At 45.9% G+C, this 15,938-nt stretch overlaps 1 protein-coding gene across 10 annotated transcripts in view; it reads right to left on the bottom strand.

Moving 5' to 3' along the window:
* NUMA1 (nuclear mitotic apparatus protein 1) overlaps positions 1 to 15,938 on the bottom strand; it is a 68,447-nt gene that overhangs the window by 25,500 nt on the left and 27,009 nt on the right. For 4 of the 10 annotated variants that reach the window (XM_019744301.3, XM_019744307.3, XM_019744302.3 and 1 more), the window contains 2 exons: positions 4,961 to 5,035; positions 599 to 684 (listed from right to left, as the gene is read on the bottom strand). In XM_019744301.3, the coding sequence (XP_019599860.3) occupies positions 599 to 684; positions 4,961 to 5,002 (128 nt within the window). In that variant the 5' untranslated portion in view covers positions 5,003 to 5,035. Of the gene's footprint in view, positions 1 to 598; positions 685 to 4,960; positions 5,036 to 8,773; positions 8,911 to 9,326; positions 9,459 to 9,663; positions 9,893 to 10,144; positions 10,351 to 10,483; positions 10,640 to 15,938 lie in introns of those variants that run through there. The other 6 variants (XM_019744300.3, XM_019744309.3, XM_019744305.3 and 3 more) reach the window with 5 other exon arrangements.

Genomic DNA, 15,938 nt, shown 5'->3' with positions numbered 1-15,938 from the left:
CAGGTATAAAAAGAAAAGGCCCAAACTAGAATCCTGGCTACATGACAACAAGCAGCTTATCAGATGCTAATCAACCTCCCAAAGCAAGTTAATGAGGCAGGTGAAAACCCCAGAAATGCTATAATGGTTTAGAGAGGGGCATATCTGTGCTGTGCTAACAAGTTAGAGATGAGATTTCTAAGTGTTGCTGTTTCCCTGAAGTGCAAGAGCTTCCCCCTTTCTTCTTCCTGCCCTACAGGTTGCAAAGAGGGCTTGTAAGATAAGAATAGTCACAAAAAGAGGGTTATGGAAGACTCCCATTGAAATGAGAGGGCAGGGAGCCCCGGAGCAGCCTCCTGGAATGCGGTGAGAGCACAGAGACTTGGATGGAGGCTCTTCTGTGCAAAAGTGAGGAAGCCTTGGCGGGCACAAGAGTGAAGCTGACTGGAGGAGGAGGCCAGTGTGTGCTTGCCCCTGGGCCCCACACTAGCTTATGCCACCCCGATCCTGCCCACGCTTTCTGCTCACAACGGGCTCCCAGGCAAGGCAGCAAATGCCGTCCCCACCCCAGCGCACAGCTTCACCTGAGAGGCTGGGCAGGGACGAGGCACATACTCACATGCTGTCGATGATCTTGAGGAAGACGCTGCAGTCCTGGAGCTGCAGCAAGGCCTCCACAGGCTCAGCCACATGCAGACCGTTCACCTGAGGGGCAAAGGGAAGAGCCTGGTGAGACCCTCGGAAGCACCAGAAGCACTGTGGTTTGTTCCTTTACCCAGATGTGGACAACTCTCTGCTCGTTGTGAGTGCCCACAGTTGTAGGCTATAGGAATGAAGGAACAGATGATTCCAGGATTTTTAATTTCAGCAAAGGAGTGATGGTGCACCCGCTCATGCAGTGATAGGCACCTGAATGCTGACATCAAAGTCTTTCCTTTGGCTTCAACTAAATAAGAGCTTAAATTCTCTTAGAATGTTCTAGCACTAGGAGTATACTTTAAATACAATTAGGCATAAAATGGTTCTGGAAGGATACACAAGAAACTAGTACCACCATTGCCTCTGGAGAGGAACCTGATGACGGAGTCAGAGATGGGAAAAAGAAAGGCCTTTTATATATAGTCCTTTGTAGATCTTGAATGTTTATTATAACCCTTTGTAGTTCAAATTTTCACATTACAGCCCTTGGTGTCTCTTGAACTTTGAAATATCTATTTGAAACTTATATTAAATATTATATATATTTTATACACTCCCACACAGATTTAAATCTTGCTATTAATGCGTTTTTAAAATTCATTCCAGACATAAAACTTTGGCTGAGGGATGAGGGAGAAATGATAGAGGGGGAATAAGATAACTAAAGAAAAAAGGAGGAAGGAAAAGAAGAAATAGGGACCATCAGTTTTGATTAAATCCTGTTCCCTTTCTTTGCCTTCAGGCAGGCATCCATCTAAATGTCTTTACCATTAGAAAATTCACCAGGAGTCACATGCAAATGAATCAAGTACACAGGTTATTCAATACATATATCTGGTCAACTTCTACAGAAAACCGTCACAGGCACCAAGTTCACCAGGCTGAAGTTTACCTTTGGATTACTGTAGGAAGAAAGGGTTTGCTAAGTCGATCAACCACGTGTGCAAAACTGAGGGAAGGGGGACGCAGCCTGCTTAACACCGTATTTTTAAGAACTTCAGCATAGTGGTTATGGGCAAATGAATAGATTGTAGGCTTTATAAATGTGCTCTTTAAAAGGCACTGGGGCTGGGAGCCCCCAGACAAGGATTTTGGGTCCAGGTCCTCAACTAACTTGCTAGGAAGCTTTGTAATCAATTTTTTCTGTGTCTATTTTCTCACTTGCCAAATGGATGAAATCCTTACCTCATCTACCTTAAAAGACCAGTGTGACTTCAAATGGGATTATGGATGTAAGAATACATTACAAAATAAAAGCACAAAATGCAAAGCACCATTATGGTTAATGAAATTAATTAAGTAGATCCAGCAAGACTTCTACTTGTTAGCAGTTAAATTAGGTGCCTGCAATGGAGAATCAAGAGGATTAAAAAAGAAATCAATGTTTTGGCTACAGAAATAACAGTATTTACTTCAGTTGAATATTTTTATCTTAAAACAACTTCTAGATAGACCTAAATTAAAATAGGTTTAAAGTAAAAAAAAAAAAAAAAGTGTGGAATATAAAATTTGACTTGCACTGAAGTCTTAAAGACAACATATTAATGCCATCCTTTGAAAAAAGTTTAATCTAATTAGGAAAGGCCAGGGTACATTTTCTAGGAGGATTCTGAATACTCCAGGCCAAGAGCCCTTTCTACTTACTAAAAATGAAGAGACTGCCAAGACTTAAGCATCCAAAACCATCTCCCTTTAATACCTGCAATGTAGGTAAAATATTCAAGGGCTATGAAAGCTTGTTCACTAACAAGTCTGAAAAATCACATCAATTAGCTGATTTAAAGTCACTTAAGGAATCTGGATTCATGTCATACATATTAAATAATCCAGCAATAATTTCTTTCATGGATATAAAAATGTGTTTTCTTCCTATACGTTGTTTTGTTCTCAAATGAGAAATCACTGGAAAGGTGAGGAAGTGGAGAAGCTCTTTCATCTCTAGGGAGAGCATAAAACATGCCAGTGAGGACCAAGCTCACCGCAGGACCCAACACTGCCTGTCAGACTTTCGGGGTTTCTTAAGGTTGTTGAATCTTAAAGTTCCCTATTCCCTGTAACAACGTATTCATTGTAACTACGGGGTACAAAATTATTTCAAGCTACACGCTAAGTAAAATAAAATATAAATTTATTTTTATAGTATAAATTACAGAAAATTTGGAAAACCAAAAAACTCCACTCATTCTAGTATTTTAATACATGCACCCTTAGTATTTTGATTATTCCTTTACTCTTTTTTCCTATGTCTTTTAAAAACACAGCTGTAATTATCACGTGTGTATGTGTGTGTTCTAAACCACTCTTATAACATAAGCATTATTTCATGTTGCTACAGTGTCATAAAATCCACTTTAGCTGTCTGACTTTTGTTTAAATTGAAAAATTCTATGTAATTATATATTTTTTTAAGTTTTTTTTTCCCCTTCTTCGTCCCCCCCACCCCCCCCACCCCACTCCGGTTCAAGCCGTTGTTTCTCAGTCCAGTTGTATAGGACACAGCTCCCTGGCCCGTGCTGGTATTATGAGCTTTGCGTTCCCCCCCCTCTTAGGCGGTTGGTCGCCGATCGTCGGTGGCCTCTCATAGCAGCTCTTGCGGCCGCTCACACTAGCTGCCTGCCGGCCAGTCACGTTGGCCGCCGGCCACTCATGGCAGCATACAGTAGCCCACGGGAGCACACGGCAGCCCAGGGCGGCTCACGCCCACCTCCGGCTGCTCACGGCAGCCCAGCTCCAGTGAGAGCTGTTGTTCACAATCTTAGTTGTAGAAGGTGCAGCTCACTGGCCCATGTGGGAATCAAACCGGCAACCTCGGTGTTAGGAGCTCCAACCACCTGAGCCACCGGGCCAGACCTGTAATTATATTTTAATGCATGTTCATCGTGATTTTTGAAAAAAGTATACAAGTATCTGCTGTTAAATAAAACTCGTCTGTGTCTGTTCTTCTCTGTAATGGTAGTAGTCACCATAAAAACAAGCCTAGAACCTAAATAAGGCGATAAACTGATCAACTTAAAACAATGTGGCTAACAGATCCCCCAATATTCACTTAAACCACTGAACTACAGACATAGCTCACGGTCCCTCATAACCCAACCAGCCTGTTTTGGGGGGATGAAGGGAGGAGAAGGAAGACACAATGTTTCAAATACAAAGAAAACATTGAAATGAAATGTAAATATAAAATATAAGTATAAAAATACCCATTTTAAACTACATAACTAAAATTTGCATCTATTTCAGAAACTGAAGGCTAAGAATGCACATTTTGTACATTAAACTCGTATTTCCTGACTAGAAATTTGATAGTGATTAATGACACGGTCTTATTAAATCCACCCTACTTAGAAATTAAAAATTCATTTCCTTTACAATATCCTATAACTTTTTAAAAATTTGGCTCTGTAATTGGCTAACTGATCAGTAGTCAGGGTGACTACTAAATACCTTGTACCAAATAGCATGCCTAGGCAATATTTTAAGTATCGAGAATTATTTATTCAGATACTGTGCTAAATCGTTGTGTGTGTGTGCTAAATGTTTCTTACACACATTATCTCAATATCCTCATAGTAACCCCGTGAGGTGGTATTATTATTGTTATTTCCATTTTAAAATGGAAGAGGCTAAGTAACTTGCCCACCTCACACAGGCCAGAACAACGATTCTAAGCCGGGCTGTAGGACTCCAAGACCCATGCGTACCGTCACTGCACTCCATGCCTCTTCTGTTTCTCTGTATCTTTAAATTCCCAATGTTCAGTATTATTTTTTTTCATTTGCTATTACCTCAGGCAGAAAATATATGAAAATATATACCAAAAGGATTCTCGTGAAGTAATCAAGAAGGCAACAGGAGGACAATGGAAGCAGACAAAACCCCGTAAAGAGAGCAAGGAGAACCTTGCCCTACAATTAAAGGCCTTTGGAGACCAAAGTCCCTGCATGTCAGTCAAGTTCAGCATCAACCCTGTTAGTCAGAAAAATATACAGGGAGCAAATGAGGATGTGTTTCCACATCTCCCTGCAGCAACCCTTCCTGTGACCAAACGGGAAGATACACCTTAGGGAAGCCTCTTCTAACCTGCACAAGTCAGGTCATGGGTCACTATCAGCAGCAACATCACCAGAAGTAATAAAGTCAAAAACTAAGGGGAAAGGCAAAGGAAAACTTTATTTCCTTAGTCGGGAGGTTAGAAGACTACATTGCCATGGCTCGTAGGAAACTCCTCTCCCACCCATCCCAAAATTCCTGGAGAAGTTTAGCAAAGGAGAAGACCACTCACCCAAGAGAGGAGTGCAGCCGCCCGGGTGGCATGGAGCGTCATCTTGGTGATACCAGATCGTCACCGCCAATGCACCTGGGACCCAAAGGAAGAAGAGCAGTTAATTATGAGACATCCGCGATAAAGGAGGAGGGGGACACAGTTCCATTAACTGGTGGCTCTGAACCCTTAAATAAACCACTCTTCACTTGGCTCTTAATCCACCAAGGCAGCATGGGAATATTTAAAGAGCTAAGAGTATACATCAAAATTACTATAAAACTTATTACATCAGAGCTAACAATAAAACATCCTGAATTTAATTCAATGTCCACAAGTTCTACACACACTCTTTCTCTACCTCTGAAAATACACCATTCAAAGCTGCCCTTCAACCCTGCTCTTTGGAACATGGTACCCTTAAAACATAGATCATGGTTTTCCAGACACACCTAATTCTGAATGCTGATTCCATGTTACCATGATCGTGCGACCTTGTACCAGTAGCATAACCTCTTTTAGTCTCAGTTTCCTCATCTGCAAAATGGAATCTGCAAACTCTCTCTGGGTTACTGTGACGCTTTTGAGATAAAGCAGATAAAAGCCAATAGCACAGTGCCTGCCACATGGTAGGTAGTCAATAAATTATCACTATTTTTTAAGCAGAAAGGTTGATTTCTGGCTCTTTCTGCAAGTACCCAAATTCTACCTAACCAACAATAATCACCAGGTCCTTGAGGAAACCTCTCCAAATTCTGAATTTTTATATCCCCCACAGAAACATCAAAGACAGGTTCAAATGGGGGATCTGGTAAAGGCAAATCCAATTCTGGTGGATAGCCCCTGGGACATTTAATGAAAGACTAAGTATCTGTCCTGGTATTCTTATCCCCAATTTCTCTTTCCACTGGGAACTGGCCATCTGCCTGCCAACCTACCCAAGAGACCACAGACCTGGTGACTAAATATTCCCCAACACCTCCCAGCAGCCCCCAGAATTCCCACAAATCTCCAGGGGAGCAATCGGCCACCCCCCCCCCCCACCACCACCACCACAGGTACTCAGTTTGTCACTACTCTATAAGGAAGAACAAGACCACATCACCTATAACTCTCCCCACATATTAGCATCTCCAAGCTGTGGCTTCTGTGGAACCAACATTTGCTAAGCACCTTCTGTATGCAAAGTGCTGGGGATAAGAAAACACCTTCTTGTCCGTAAGGCGCTCACTGTCTAGCAGGGAAGAGAGGCATAAATCTCTTAGTCCTTCCTATGCAAGTGTACCCTGTTCATCAACCAATCAAAAAGGGTATTTCCTTAATCCTTACATGTGTCCATCCTGTGCTGGAAGCTAGCTGAGAGTGTACAACAAAATTACTTGAAATGGGAGACAATGACAGGGTCCCTGCCTTTGAGGGGCTGACAGACAGCAGGGAGAGGAGTGAAATAAAACATACATGAAGCATTAAATAATAGAAGAAAACAATTAAATGCTAACTATAACTGAATGCTAATTATAATTGTTTCTTGACCCTGCAAACCCAACATGATTCCACCTATTTTAGCAATGTCAGCTTTGGAAATGAGCCAATTCACCTGGGCTTTGGCAACAGCAAGTGAAGTGGTTAAGGGAGATCTCAAGAGGGCAGAGAAGCTAAGGGGCCTGTGTGTCCCAAAGTTTTAGATGATTTCCACCCCGACAGCCTATCCATGGGCACTACTGCCTAGCTCCTTGGCGCCAGGCAAGGATGAAGGCAGATGGCCTCCACTACCACACTGCAAAAAAGCTTTTCTGGTGGTTGGCCCGCCTAACGTCAGAGGGACCAGGCTTGGCCCTTGTGGTAAAGGTGGCAATGTCCAAATGCTAACTTCTTAAAAAAAAAAAAAAGTCTGAGCTATTCAGGAACAAGGGAAATGGCCCTGACCACCTCCCCCTCATCCTCACTGCTGCCTCTAGACTTGCTGTCCTTTTGATGAGGCCCAAAAACTTCAGTCAGAAATTTTATTCGCAACCGGAGGTAGATCTTGCCGCCTCTGAGATTCCACAGCTGTGCTGCTAAAAATGACCGGAGGTTTAACCAACCTCTTCCCTTCATCTCAGAGGCAAAACATACAACCCTTATGTCCTCCCAGGGGAGCCCATCTGAAACTAGTTCCAGGGCTCGAGAACTGGTGGCAAGGCTAAATGCCTTCTTTTATGCTCCCCAGGCACAGAAACAGGAGGAATTCAATACTCATCAACACGAGGAACTCCAGAAGGACCCTGTCAGCAAAGAGTCCGCAAAGGGGCACTTTCTCAGGGACCAAACATTGGGGTGAGAGCCTGAGGAGACAGCCGAGCCAGTCACTCTTGTCTGGGTAAAGGAGGGGTGAAGCCAGGGGTACCGCTTGTCCTCCGCTCTGGGACTGCAGCTTTAAGTAGGCCTTGGCTTAGAACCCGAGGGCTCCTGGCTAGAACACCATCCTCCCCACCCTCCCCCTGAAATCTGAGGCAGGCCCCACCCAGAAGACGGGTGATGGTGATGGAAAAATAGATCCCCGCGATTGTAGCACGGAACCATTGCACGGAAGGATCTCCTCAGATCTATCCCAACACGACCGGGCATCCCCTGCCACATTCAATCAACAAACAAAAACTGAGAACCCCGAATGCAGGCCCTTTGAGGGCCCCTTCAGAGTTCCCACCTACCTGGTTCTTTGAAAAGAAGAGCCCCACAATCCAAATCAGAGGCTTCAGAGAGCTAATAAGGTACTCAGTCTTTCCCCTGGGCTCAAGAAAGAACCAAGACACAGAAGCAGCTACCTGACAAACTGAAAACTTTGCATCTTCTTTACATTTTCAAAACATGAAAAGGGAGACATAATGTAACTCCCTCACCTTCAGGGCCAATTCCCACATTTACAATACCCCTCCGTGTTTCCAGAAAAGATACATTAAACAAGGGAAGTGACACTCAAGAGACACACAGCCACCTGGCATGCACCCTCTCTGGGTATTAAAGAGTTAAAACCCAGCCACGGTTTCCTACCAGGACTGAAGTTAATGCAAACCACCTGTGCAGATGCAAGAACCAGGACCAGAGGGTCAGGTTGCTGAGCTCTGGGGTCTGTTCTGAAAAGCTTAAGTTTTAAGGGTTGACCAAGTGATAGGCCAAAGGCCAGAGGGTCTGAGTTGTGGCAGCACTGCTCTCCTTACCCCGCCCCCAGCCTGGGTGCCAGCTCCTTTGGAGACGCCTCTTAGCCACTAACTGCCCGCCTGTACACCAGCCTCGCCTCAAGATAACACCAAAGTGACCTTTGGTCCCAGAGAGCTACAAAACTGTACTGATCGCTCAGCTCATGCCTTTGCTGAACCCTCATTCTCTTAGATGCTAACCCCCACTTGCAGAATTTCAGGGCCCAAAGCCCACACAAACTCCACCTCAAAGGGTCCTTCCCCAAGCCCCGCCCCCTATCTACACCAAGGTTCCAAAAGGCCCACAGGCTCACAGCTCATAAGGGAAATGGGGATTCCATCTGTCTGCCCATGCTCAATGGCAAGATTTACCACCACTTGCCCTGAGAGCCTGCCTGCCTGCAACCATAAGAATTTCATGCTCTGTGCACCTTTCCAAAAGAGGTACTTCCATCATGAGAGACCCCCACATCTAAGAAGAGTGAATACCCTCATCCTGGGACTCCTGACTCTGGGATAGGTCAGGAGGCACAGGCAATCAAGCCCCCACATCTCACCTGTTAGTTTACCCCAGAGAGGCCCAACAAAAGCCAAACTAAGTGGCCATAGCCTAACTCGTCATAGAGAACAGAATAGAAAACATCTTGCTGGTGCATACCCTGGCTTGGTGCACAAAATGCCCAAGGACCAGCAGCTGCAATGGAAGCCAAGGAGAGAAAAACACAATCCTCTTCAATTCCTGGCGACTCCTGAGCAGGCTGTCTCATCCAAGTCCCAAGGGTTTCTCTGCACTCCGGAGGTCAATGCAAACCAGTCTGTTGGATGTACACTCCGGGCTCAGGCCTCCCGCTTTCACACAGACCACCCCCCGGGTTGCCTAGAATTTGGCCCAGAATCCCCAGGCCCTGGTGAGGAACAAGGGAGCGATTGCAAGGGAAACCAAGACTCCCCTGGTTTCTTCAAAAGTGGCTTACTGATATCTGCCCTTGCCCCCATGCTCTGTAGGGTCCAGGTCAGAAAGACGTGGGCAAAAGGGTTGCAATCAAACCAGGCCTGGGGCCTCCAGCCACACACTGCACACGCACACACCCGCCCACTCCAGCACTTCATCAGCACCTGCCCCCACTGCTGTATTCACACACCCTGGTCCCTACCAGCTGGAAAATGAACCCTTTTCACTCCCCACCACTGCGTACACACCCAGACCTCACTTGGGAATGGAGAAGCTCTCCTGAGCTGTCCCTACAGTTCAACGTGCAGGCGCACACGCTTTCCCCCTCTGAACAAAAACGCGCTGACATCTACGCGAAGGGGAAAGAAAGCAACCCTTTGCTCTGAAAGGCGCCAACTCCCGGATGTTGGCAAGCTCTGCTCCCAGCGCCTGTTTCTGAGTGTTTACTTGCTCTCCCTCTCCTCTCCCTCCCCTTTAAGGATGGCGCAGGAAAGGGAGGTGAGGGGGGAGATTCCACCGCACCCCCTCGTCCATGTTTAAACAAAAAACCCCGAGAAAGAGTGAGGAGAAAAAGTCTCAGTGCAGGAGGGCCTTACCAGATTCCTAAAGCCAAACGTATTTACAGGTTTTAATCCGCCATTAGCATTTAAATCTTGAAAGGAGAGGAGAAAGGGGGGGCTAGTGGAAAGTAACCCCACACACAAAAGAAAAGTTGTTGGTTTTCTTCTCAGTCAGCCTGGCAGGAGCGATCTTCCTGGCTGACAGCCAGAAGTGCGTCACAGCCAGGAGTCTGCTTTCTTTAAAGGCACAGCAAGCTTCCGTGATCTGGGAGCCACGGGGAAGCAGGGAACTCTCAGCAAGGGGGGAGGGGTGGCAGTCAGGGGCCAGGGGGGAGGGGCACTGGGGAGGAGGCGCAGCGAAGGCCTGGCCCACAAACAAGAGAAGAGGATGCAGGAGGGGGGCGGGGGGGAGGCACCAGCCAGCAGACAAAAACAGTGAACTACAACAGTGGCAAGAACCAAGGCAAACTGTGGCGTAAACACACACAACACACTCGCAGTGGCCTGCCTGACAAACCTGATATCACCCGGACACTCCCCCTTCGCTCTCAAGACTGCAATGACAGCCTGTCCATCTCCCTGGCCAGGAACGGAAGGCAGGCCGCGGGCTGCCCTGATGATTAGCTCAGCCCCAGCCTGGCGGCAAGCAGGGCAGGGAGGAAGACCTGGGAACAGAGGCTTCGGAGAACGAGCCAGACGCAGGCCATTTTAAACAGGGGCAGCTTCCTGCCGGCTCCAGGGCGGGCCGTGTCTTTAAGCACACACAAAGCGCCTGCCTCCTTCTGTGGGTGCCGCCTGCCCTGGGACATGGCCACCCCCCCAGCCCATTCCCCGAGGGACTCTCTCCAGCCCATACCTTCTGCGTGGCAAGGCCAGGATGCCGCACTCCTCCCCCTCGGCCACCCAAACAAGAAGCATAGACAGACTGTGGCCCTGGAGTGCAGGCCTGCGCTGTCCTGTCTGGGTGGCTGCGTGCTATTGTTGACTGTGGAATGGCCGCCAAAATCCCAGCTGTGCTGCCAGAACCTAATCCCCTGTTCCGCTGAGCATTTGTGGGGAGGGGCCGAGGGGCCAAGGCACGGGACCTAGTAAGTCAGGCACTGGCTGCAGCCCCTGGAAAGACACAGGCACTGGAACTCATCAGCAGAGCCTGCAGGCTCTGCCTCTCCGACATGGCCAAAAAGAAAAGATGTCTGCCTCTTAGAAAACAAAACCACAGCGTTTCCACCCACTGAACAGTGACCCTCACCAAGATAAGAGAAACCCACCAGTTATCAGGAAGCCCCCTCATCTTCCTTTCACCTGCACTACAAACATGTATTAAGCACCTACTATGTACAAGGCACTTCAATAAGACATTATTGTACAAAGTATACAAAAATGAATTAAACCCAGCATCTACACTGAGATAAGTTATAATTCCACAGGAGATAAGAAATGTGACTCGAAAATTGTATTTCAAGACAGTATGTGCTAACTCCCACAAAATGATAAAAATTCTAACCAGTTCTCAAGGGAAGAACTAAGAAAACAAAGTGTTATTTTATTTTCTATCTTAAAGCACATCAGCAGGATTTCCCGATGGAAATGGAGAGAGCAGTAGGGAAGGCAGGAAAGCAGGGTGTGGAGGTAGTGGTGGAACGGACTTGAAGGGTGAGTTGGGTCAGAGTTGGAGAATCTTGAACTTTACGCCAAGAAATCAAGTAAAGATTTGAATGTTTATTTTGTTGTTTGTTTTTAACACAGAGATGTGGTACAATGACAGCTGTACTTTAAGAAATTATTGTGGTGTATAAGTGCATGAGACTAGCAGCAGGGAGGTGGGTCCGAAGGCGGCCAAAACGGACAGGAGGCAGGTAATGAAGCCAGGAAGGAGGGTGAGGTGAGCAAGAACGGAAAGGAGCGTGAGAGACGCTCTGGAGACAGGATGAAGAGAACGGAATGACTGGACGCAGAGGAAGAAACTGCAAAGGAAAGTGTGAGGGTAGCTGGGAGGACAGGAAAAGCCACACAGAATTAAATTAAGTGGGGCGATGATGCAGATAATTTTAGAACAAGAGAGAAAACAGGTAAAATAAACAGCAGCTAATGCTGAGTGCAAACTATGTGCCAGGCACTGTTCTACTGGCCTAATGTGTATTAACTCATTAATCTCAAAAACTCCCTTAGTGAAGTAGGTACTATGTTGTCAACTTTATAGATGAAGAAACAGACACAAAGACGAAGTAATTTGCCCAAGACCACACAGCTAACGAACAGCAGGGCTCGATGCCATCTGCTGCTACGTGACCCTGGCAAGGAACCTCTGAGCCTCAGTATCTCTAGTTGTAAAACAAGGATAAAGACACTTATTTTATAAGCTTGTGATAAAGATTAATTCAGCAACATCTACCCTGTTTAACCGAAAATAAGACCCAGCCGGACCATCAGCTCTAATGCGTCTTTTGGAGCAAAAAGTAATGTAAGACCCAGTCTTATATCATATTATATTATGTAAGACCGGGTCTTATATTAATTTGTGCTCCAAAAGACGCATTAGAGCTGATGGTCTGGCTGGGTCTTACTTTCGGGGAAATGGCATAAGGTGCCCAACCCACTGGCACATAAGGCACAAGGTGGTGCTTAACAAAGGTTAATTTCCTATTTGGGCATTTTGGTTCCTTGTCACACCAAGGTGTCCCAAGCAGAAGCTGGCTCCCCATTTGTCAGGGAAGCTAGTGGGGGTGCCCCTCTGGGGAACAGGAGATTGGTTCCTCAGGATGCTCGCTTTCCTGCCATCAGTCTGCCTCTCTGGATTTTACTTTAGGATCCAGCTCAAATTTCAACTCCTCAAATATTTCTTGACAGATTAACTGGTTATCTTCGGGAAGAGTGAGTTGTGGGGGACTTTCTACACTCTGTGTTTCTTTTATGTATGAATTTACATTTAATAACCATGTATTACATTGGTGATCAGAAAAAAGGTCTACATCCTGCATTTGGCACTTGTACTGCGGTAACTGTACATGCACGGAAGTCTTGTCAAATTCCTCAAGGACATAACCAGTTCCATCTCTTTTTCTGTGATCCTCCATAGTACCTAGCACACCAGGGCTCCTTGAATCTGTTCCACTGAACTACCTCTGGGTGGCAGATTTCCAAATTCAATCCTCTGTTCACCAGAGAATGACTGTGGCCAAGTGGTGGGGGTCCCAGCCCAAGGCAGGCTGCTGCGGAGACCTCCCGTGGCCCCACTTCTTCTCCCAGGGCCCTGTAGCTTATTCCCACAGTATCACTTCCAGAAAGAAGCACAACGAAAACAAAAGAAAAGCAAAAACCAAACTTTTTACAGAAAAGCAAAGTGGCAAACATAATTTAACCACTGGCACAATCAACACTCCAGAAAATGTATGAGGTGAAAAACAGGAGGCAGGCCTGCTAAAGTCTTCCTGGCGGCACGTGGCACTGTATCAGCCCTGAAGCTCCCTAGCACACGCAAGATTGATCCTGTGTCTCAAAAGAATACAAGAGGTCTTCCCCAACCCTCCCTTGGCTCTAAACTCAAGGCAACAGATTCCAGCTGTGCAGCCTCAGAGGGGCTGAACTCTCCTCTGGAACCCATCCACCAAAGTTGAGGACAGCTCAAGGAGCCAGGCCCGTTTCTCCAGCCTCTCCCTCCCCCACCACGGTGCTGCCAACCACTCCCGTCCTGTGGCAGCAGCAGAACTTCCCAACCTCTCCTCCCAGCCTAGCCTGGCAGCAGGCAGGCCACACAGCTCCTGACAGATTCTACTGCCCCTGCTCCTCGTCCCGGAAGGCTGGGATAGGGGTGCTAAAACCATTTTAAAAAAGGGGGCAGGGGGTACAACAAATGACTAACAAAATTCAGGATACTGTTCAGATAGAGGTTGGAGGGGGTTGGTGTGGAGTGCACAGCATGTGTTTCAAAGGGTCTGGGAATATTACATCTCCGAGCTGGGTGGTAGGTGCATGGATGTTTATTATTCTTGTTTAAAATGTAAATGCTATAATTTTTAATGTGTATTATCCTTTTTCAAAGTTTAAACAAAAGACAGAGAGAGCAACTCCCCTTACATGGCCCAGGAATAGGGTGGTTCTAATACAAATCATTTGCCTGGCATTCCAGGCCCCGCATGACCTGGCCCCCGTTCTACCCTCTAGAGCCATTTATGCCCTTACCCAAACCCTCCACCCTGCCAGACTGGCCTTACAGTGAATAAGTCCTCTCCAGTCCCTCTGAAGCGCCTAGCTCAGCCTACTGGTCTGGAAGTGCGGCTTTTGCTGTAGGCAGCTGGACTGCAGACTAGGACCCAGTGAGAGCCTCTCTCCTGGTCCCTACAGGCCCTTGCGAGGCAAGTTGGCAGGAATAACCCTCTTATGGATCCATTGCCCTACGCAATGCCTTCTAGTCTTTCCTCTGCCACTTGACGTCCTAGCATGACAAATACCTAAAGACTATTATTACTACTGTTGCTGTTACTGTTGTAATTAATAGCTAACATTTAATGAGCACTAAATATGGGCCAGGCACTACACTAAACACCACCGTGCTTTATTTTGTCTGAGCCTCACAATACCCAATGGCACAATAACCCAAATACTATGATTATCTCTATTTTACAGAAAAGAAAAATAATAGAGTAAATAACTTACCTAAGGTCACACAGCTAGTAAGTGTTGGAGCCAAAATTTGAGCCCAATTGGGTCTGTCTTCAGAGGCCACCCTCTTACATGGTCATCTCACCTAATCCTCAGGACAATCTATAAAGTAGGTTTTATTTCCATTCTAAAGATGAGGAAATCTGAGGCTCAGGAATTAAGTGCCTTAGTCACATAAGTAGTGAGTTATCTATCTGGTCTGTACATTATTCTCTACTGCTCTTAAAAAAACAATCATTGAATGAACGAATAAAAGCTAGCACATTCTCAGTGGCTCAAAGAAGCCTTGCACCTTCTACCTCCTCATAAAAATCAACTTTTTAATAAAAAACAACTAAACAGTTCTAATTTCAAAACGAACCACTAAGGGGTAGCCGGATGGCTCAGTTGGTTAGAGTGCAAGCTCTGAACAACAGGGTTGCCGGTTCAACTCCCACAAGGGCCAGTGAGCTGTGCCCTCCACAACTAGATTGAAGGACAACGACTTGGAGCTGATGGGTCCTGGAGAAACACATTGGTCCCCAATATTCTCCAACAAAACTAAGAAGAAGAAAAAATTAAGTAACCACTAAGAATTTTTTCTGAAGATGCAAGAGCTTTACAAACACCAAAGGGCCAAAACTCCTCTGAAGCAGCAAGTATGGAAAAAGTATTCTACTAGAAGGGATGCTGGATATATCTCAAGGGTAAGAAGCCATGGAGGAAACGCCATTGGCTGGAGCAAAGGATTGCTGTTTCCGAACCCTGACTCAGAGCTTAGTTATCAGGACTCATTCTCCCTCTCCAGAGGGTCGGGGCTGAGCAATGAGGCAGTGTTGGTAAGCCTGCAGCTTCCTGGGGAGAAAAGCAGAGGGCAAATCAAAACCCAGAGAGGACTCATTATAACATCCAAGAGGCCCTACACAGTTCTCCCTCAAGAAGGTCTTTCTACAAAACACCTAAGAACCAGTTCACCTTGTTTCATTGTCACAGAGGAGTAAATGGCTCTGTCCCTACAGACAACATATCTAGCACAATATTTGCTCACAAACACAGAACTGATGATGAGAAGGGTAACAGAAACTGAAGGGGAACAATTTTCATGTAAAGATTTGCAAGTCTTGGAGACAGCCTTGCTAAAGATAGAAAACACACAAACTAGATTTGGTGTTGGAAACCCCAGAAGGTAAGTTCTGTATCCGCTGTTCACGAAATTTGTGGCTTAAGACAAATCACTTGTCCTAGTTTGGGTTTCAGTAAAAGGGGATTGGGCTAGATAATATCTACAGTACCTTTAAAAATTTCCCATGATTTTTTTCCACCTCCAAAATTCCCATAATTCTTTTTCCAGGACCATGCCCAACAACAAAAATCTTGCAATAAAACTCATTTCCTCAGAATCTGGTCAAAACTTCACCAGTTAAGGTTTTCTTTCCAAAAAAGTTCCTAGAAATAGGCCTTGTGTTACCTACTGGGCCTCACCCCCAACGTGATGCAGATGTGGGTGCTTCATTAATCCTGATGAAAGGAGGCCCGTGGAAACTGGTCAGTACCTACTTTACATGGGGTGCAATGAAAGGTGGTTGGCGCTATATTCAGGTCATTTACAAGGTTTCATACATAAAAGCCACAAAGTGAATTTATAATTACATTGGTCTAAACAGCCTAAAGAA

This window comes from Rhinolophus sinicus, chromosome 14 (genome assembly GCF_057876585.1).
Source record: "Rhinolophus sinicus isolate RSI-liver-muscle chromosome 14, RSI-T2T, whole genome shotgun sequence".
In the NCBI taxonomy this organism is placed as follows: Eukaryota; Metazoa; Chordata; class Mammalia; order Chiroptera; family Rhinolophidae; genus Rhinolophus; species Rhinolophus sinicus.
The sequence above is the reverse complement of the archived record's forward strand: the minus strand, read 5'-3'. Positions and strand labels throughout refer to the sequence as shown.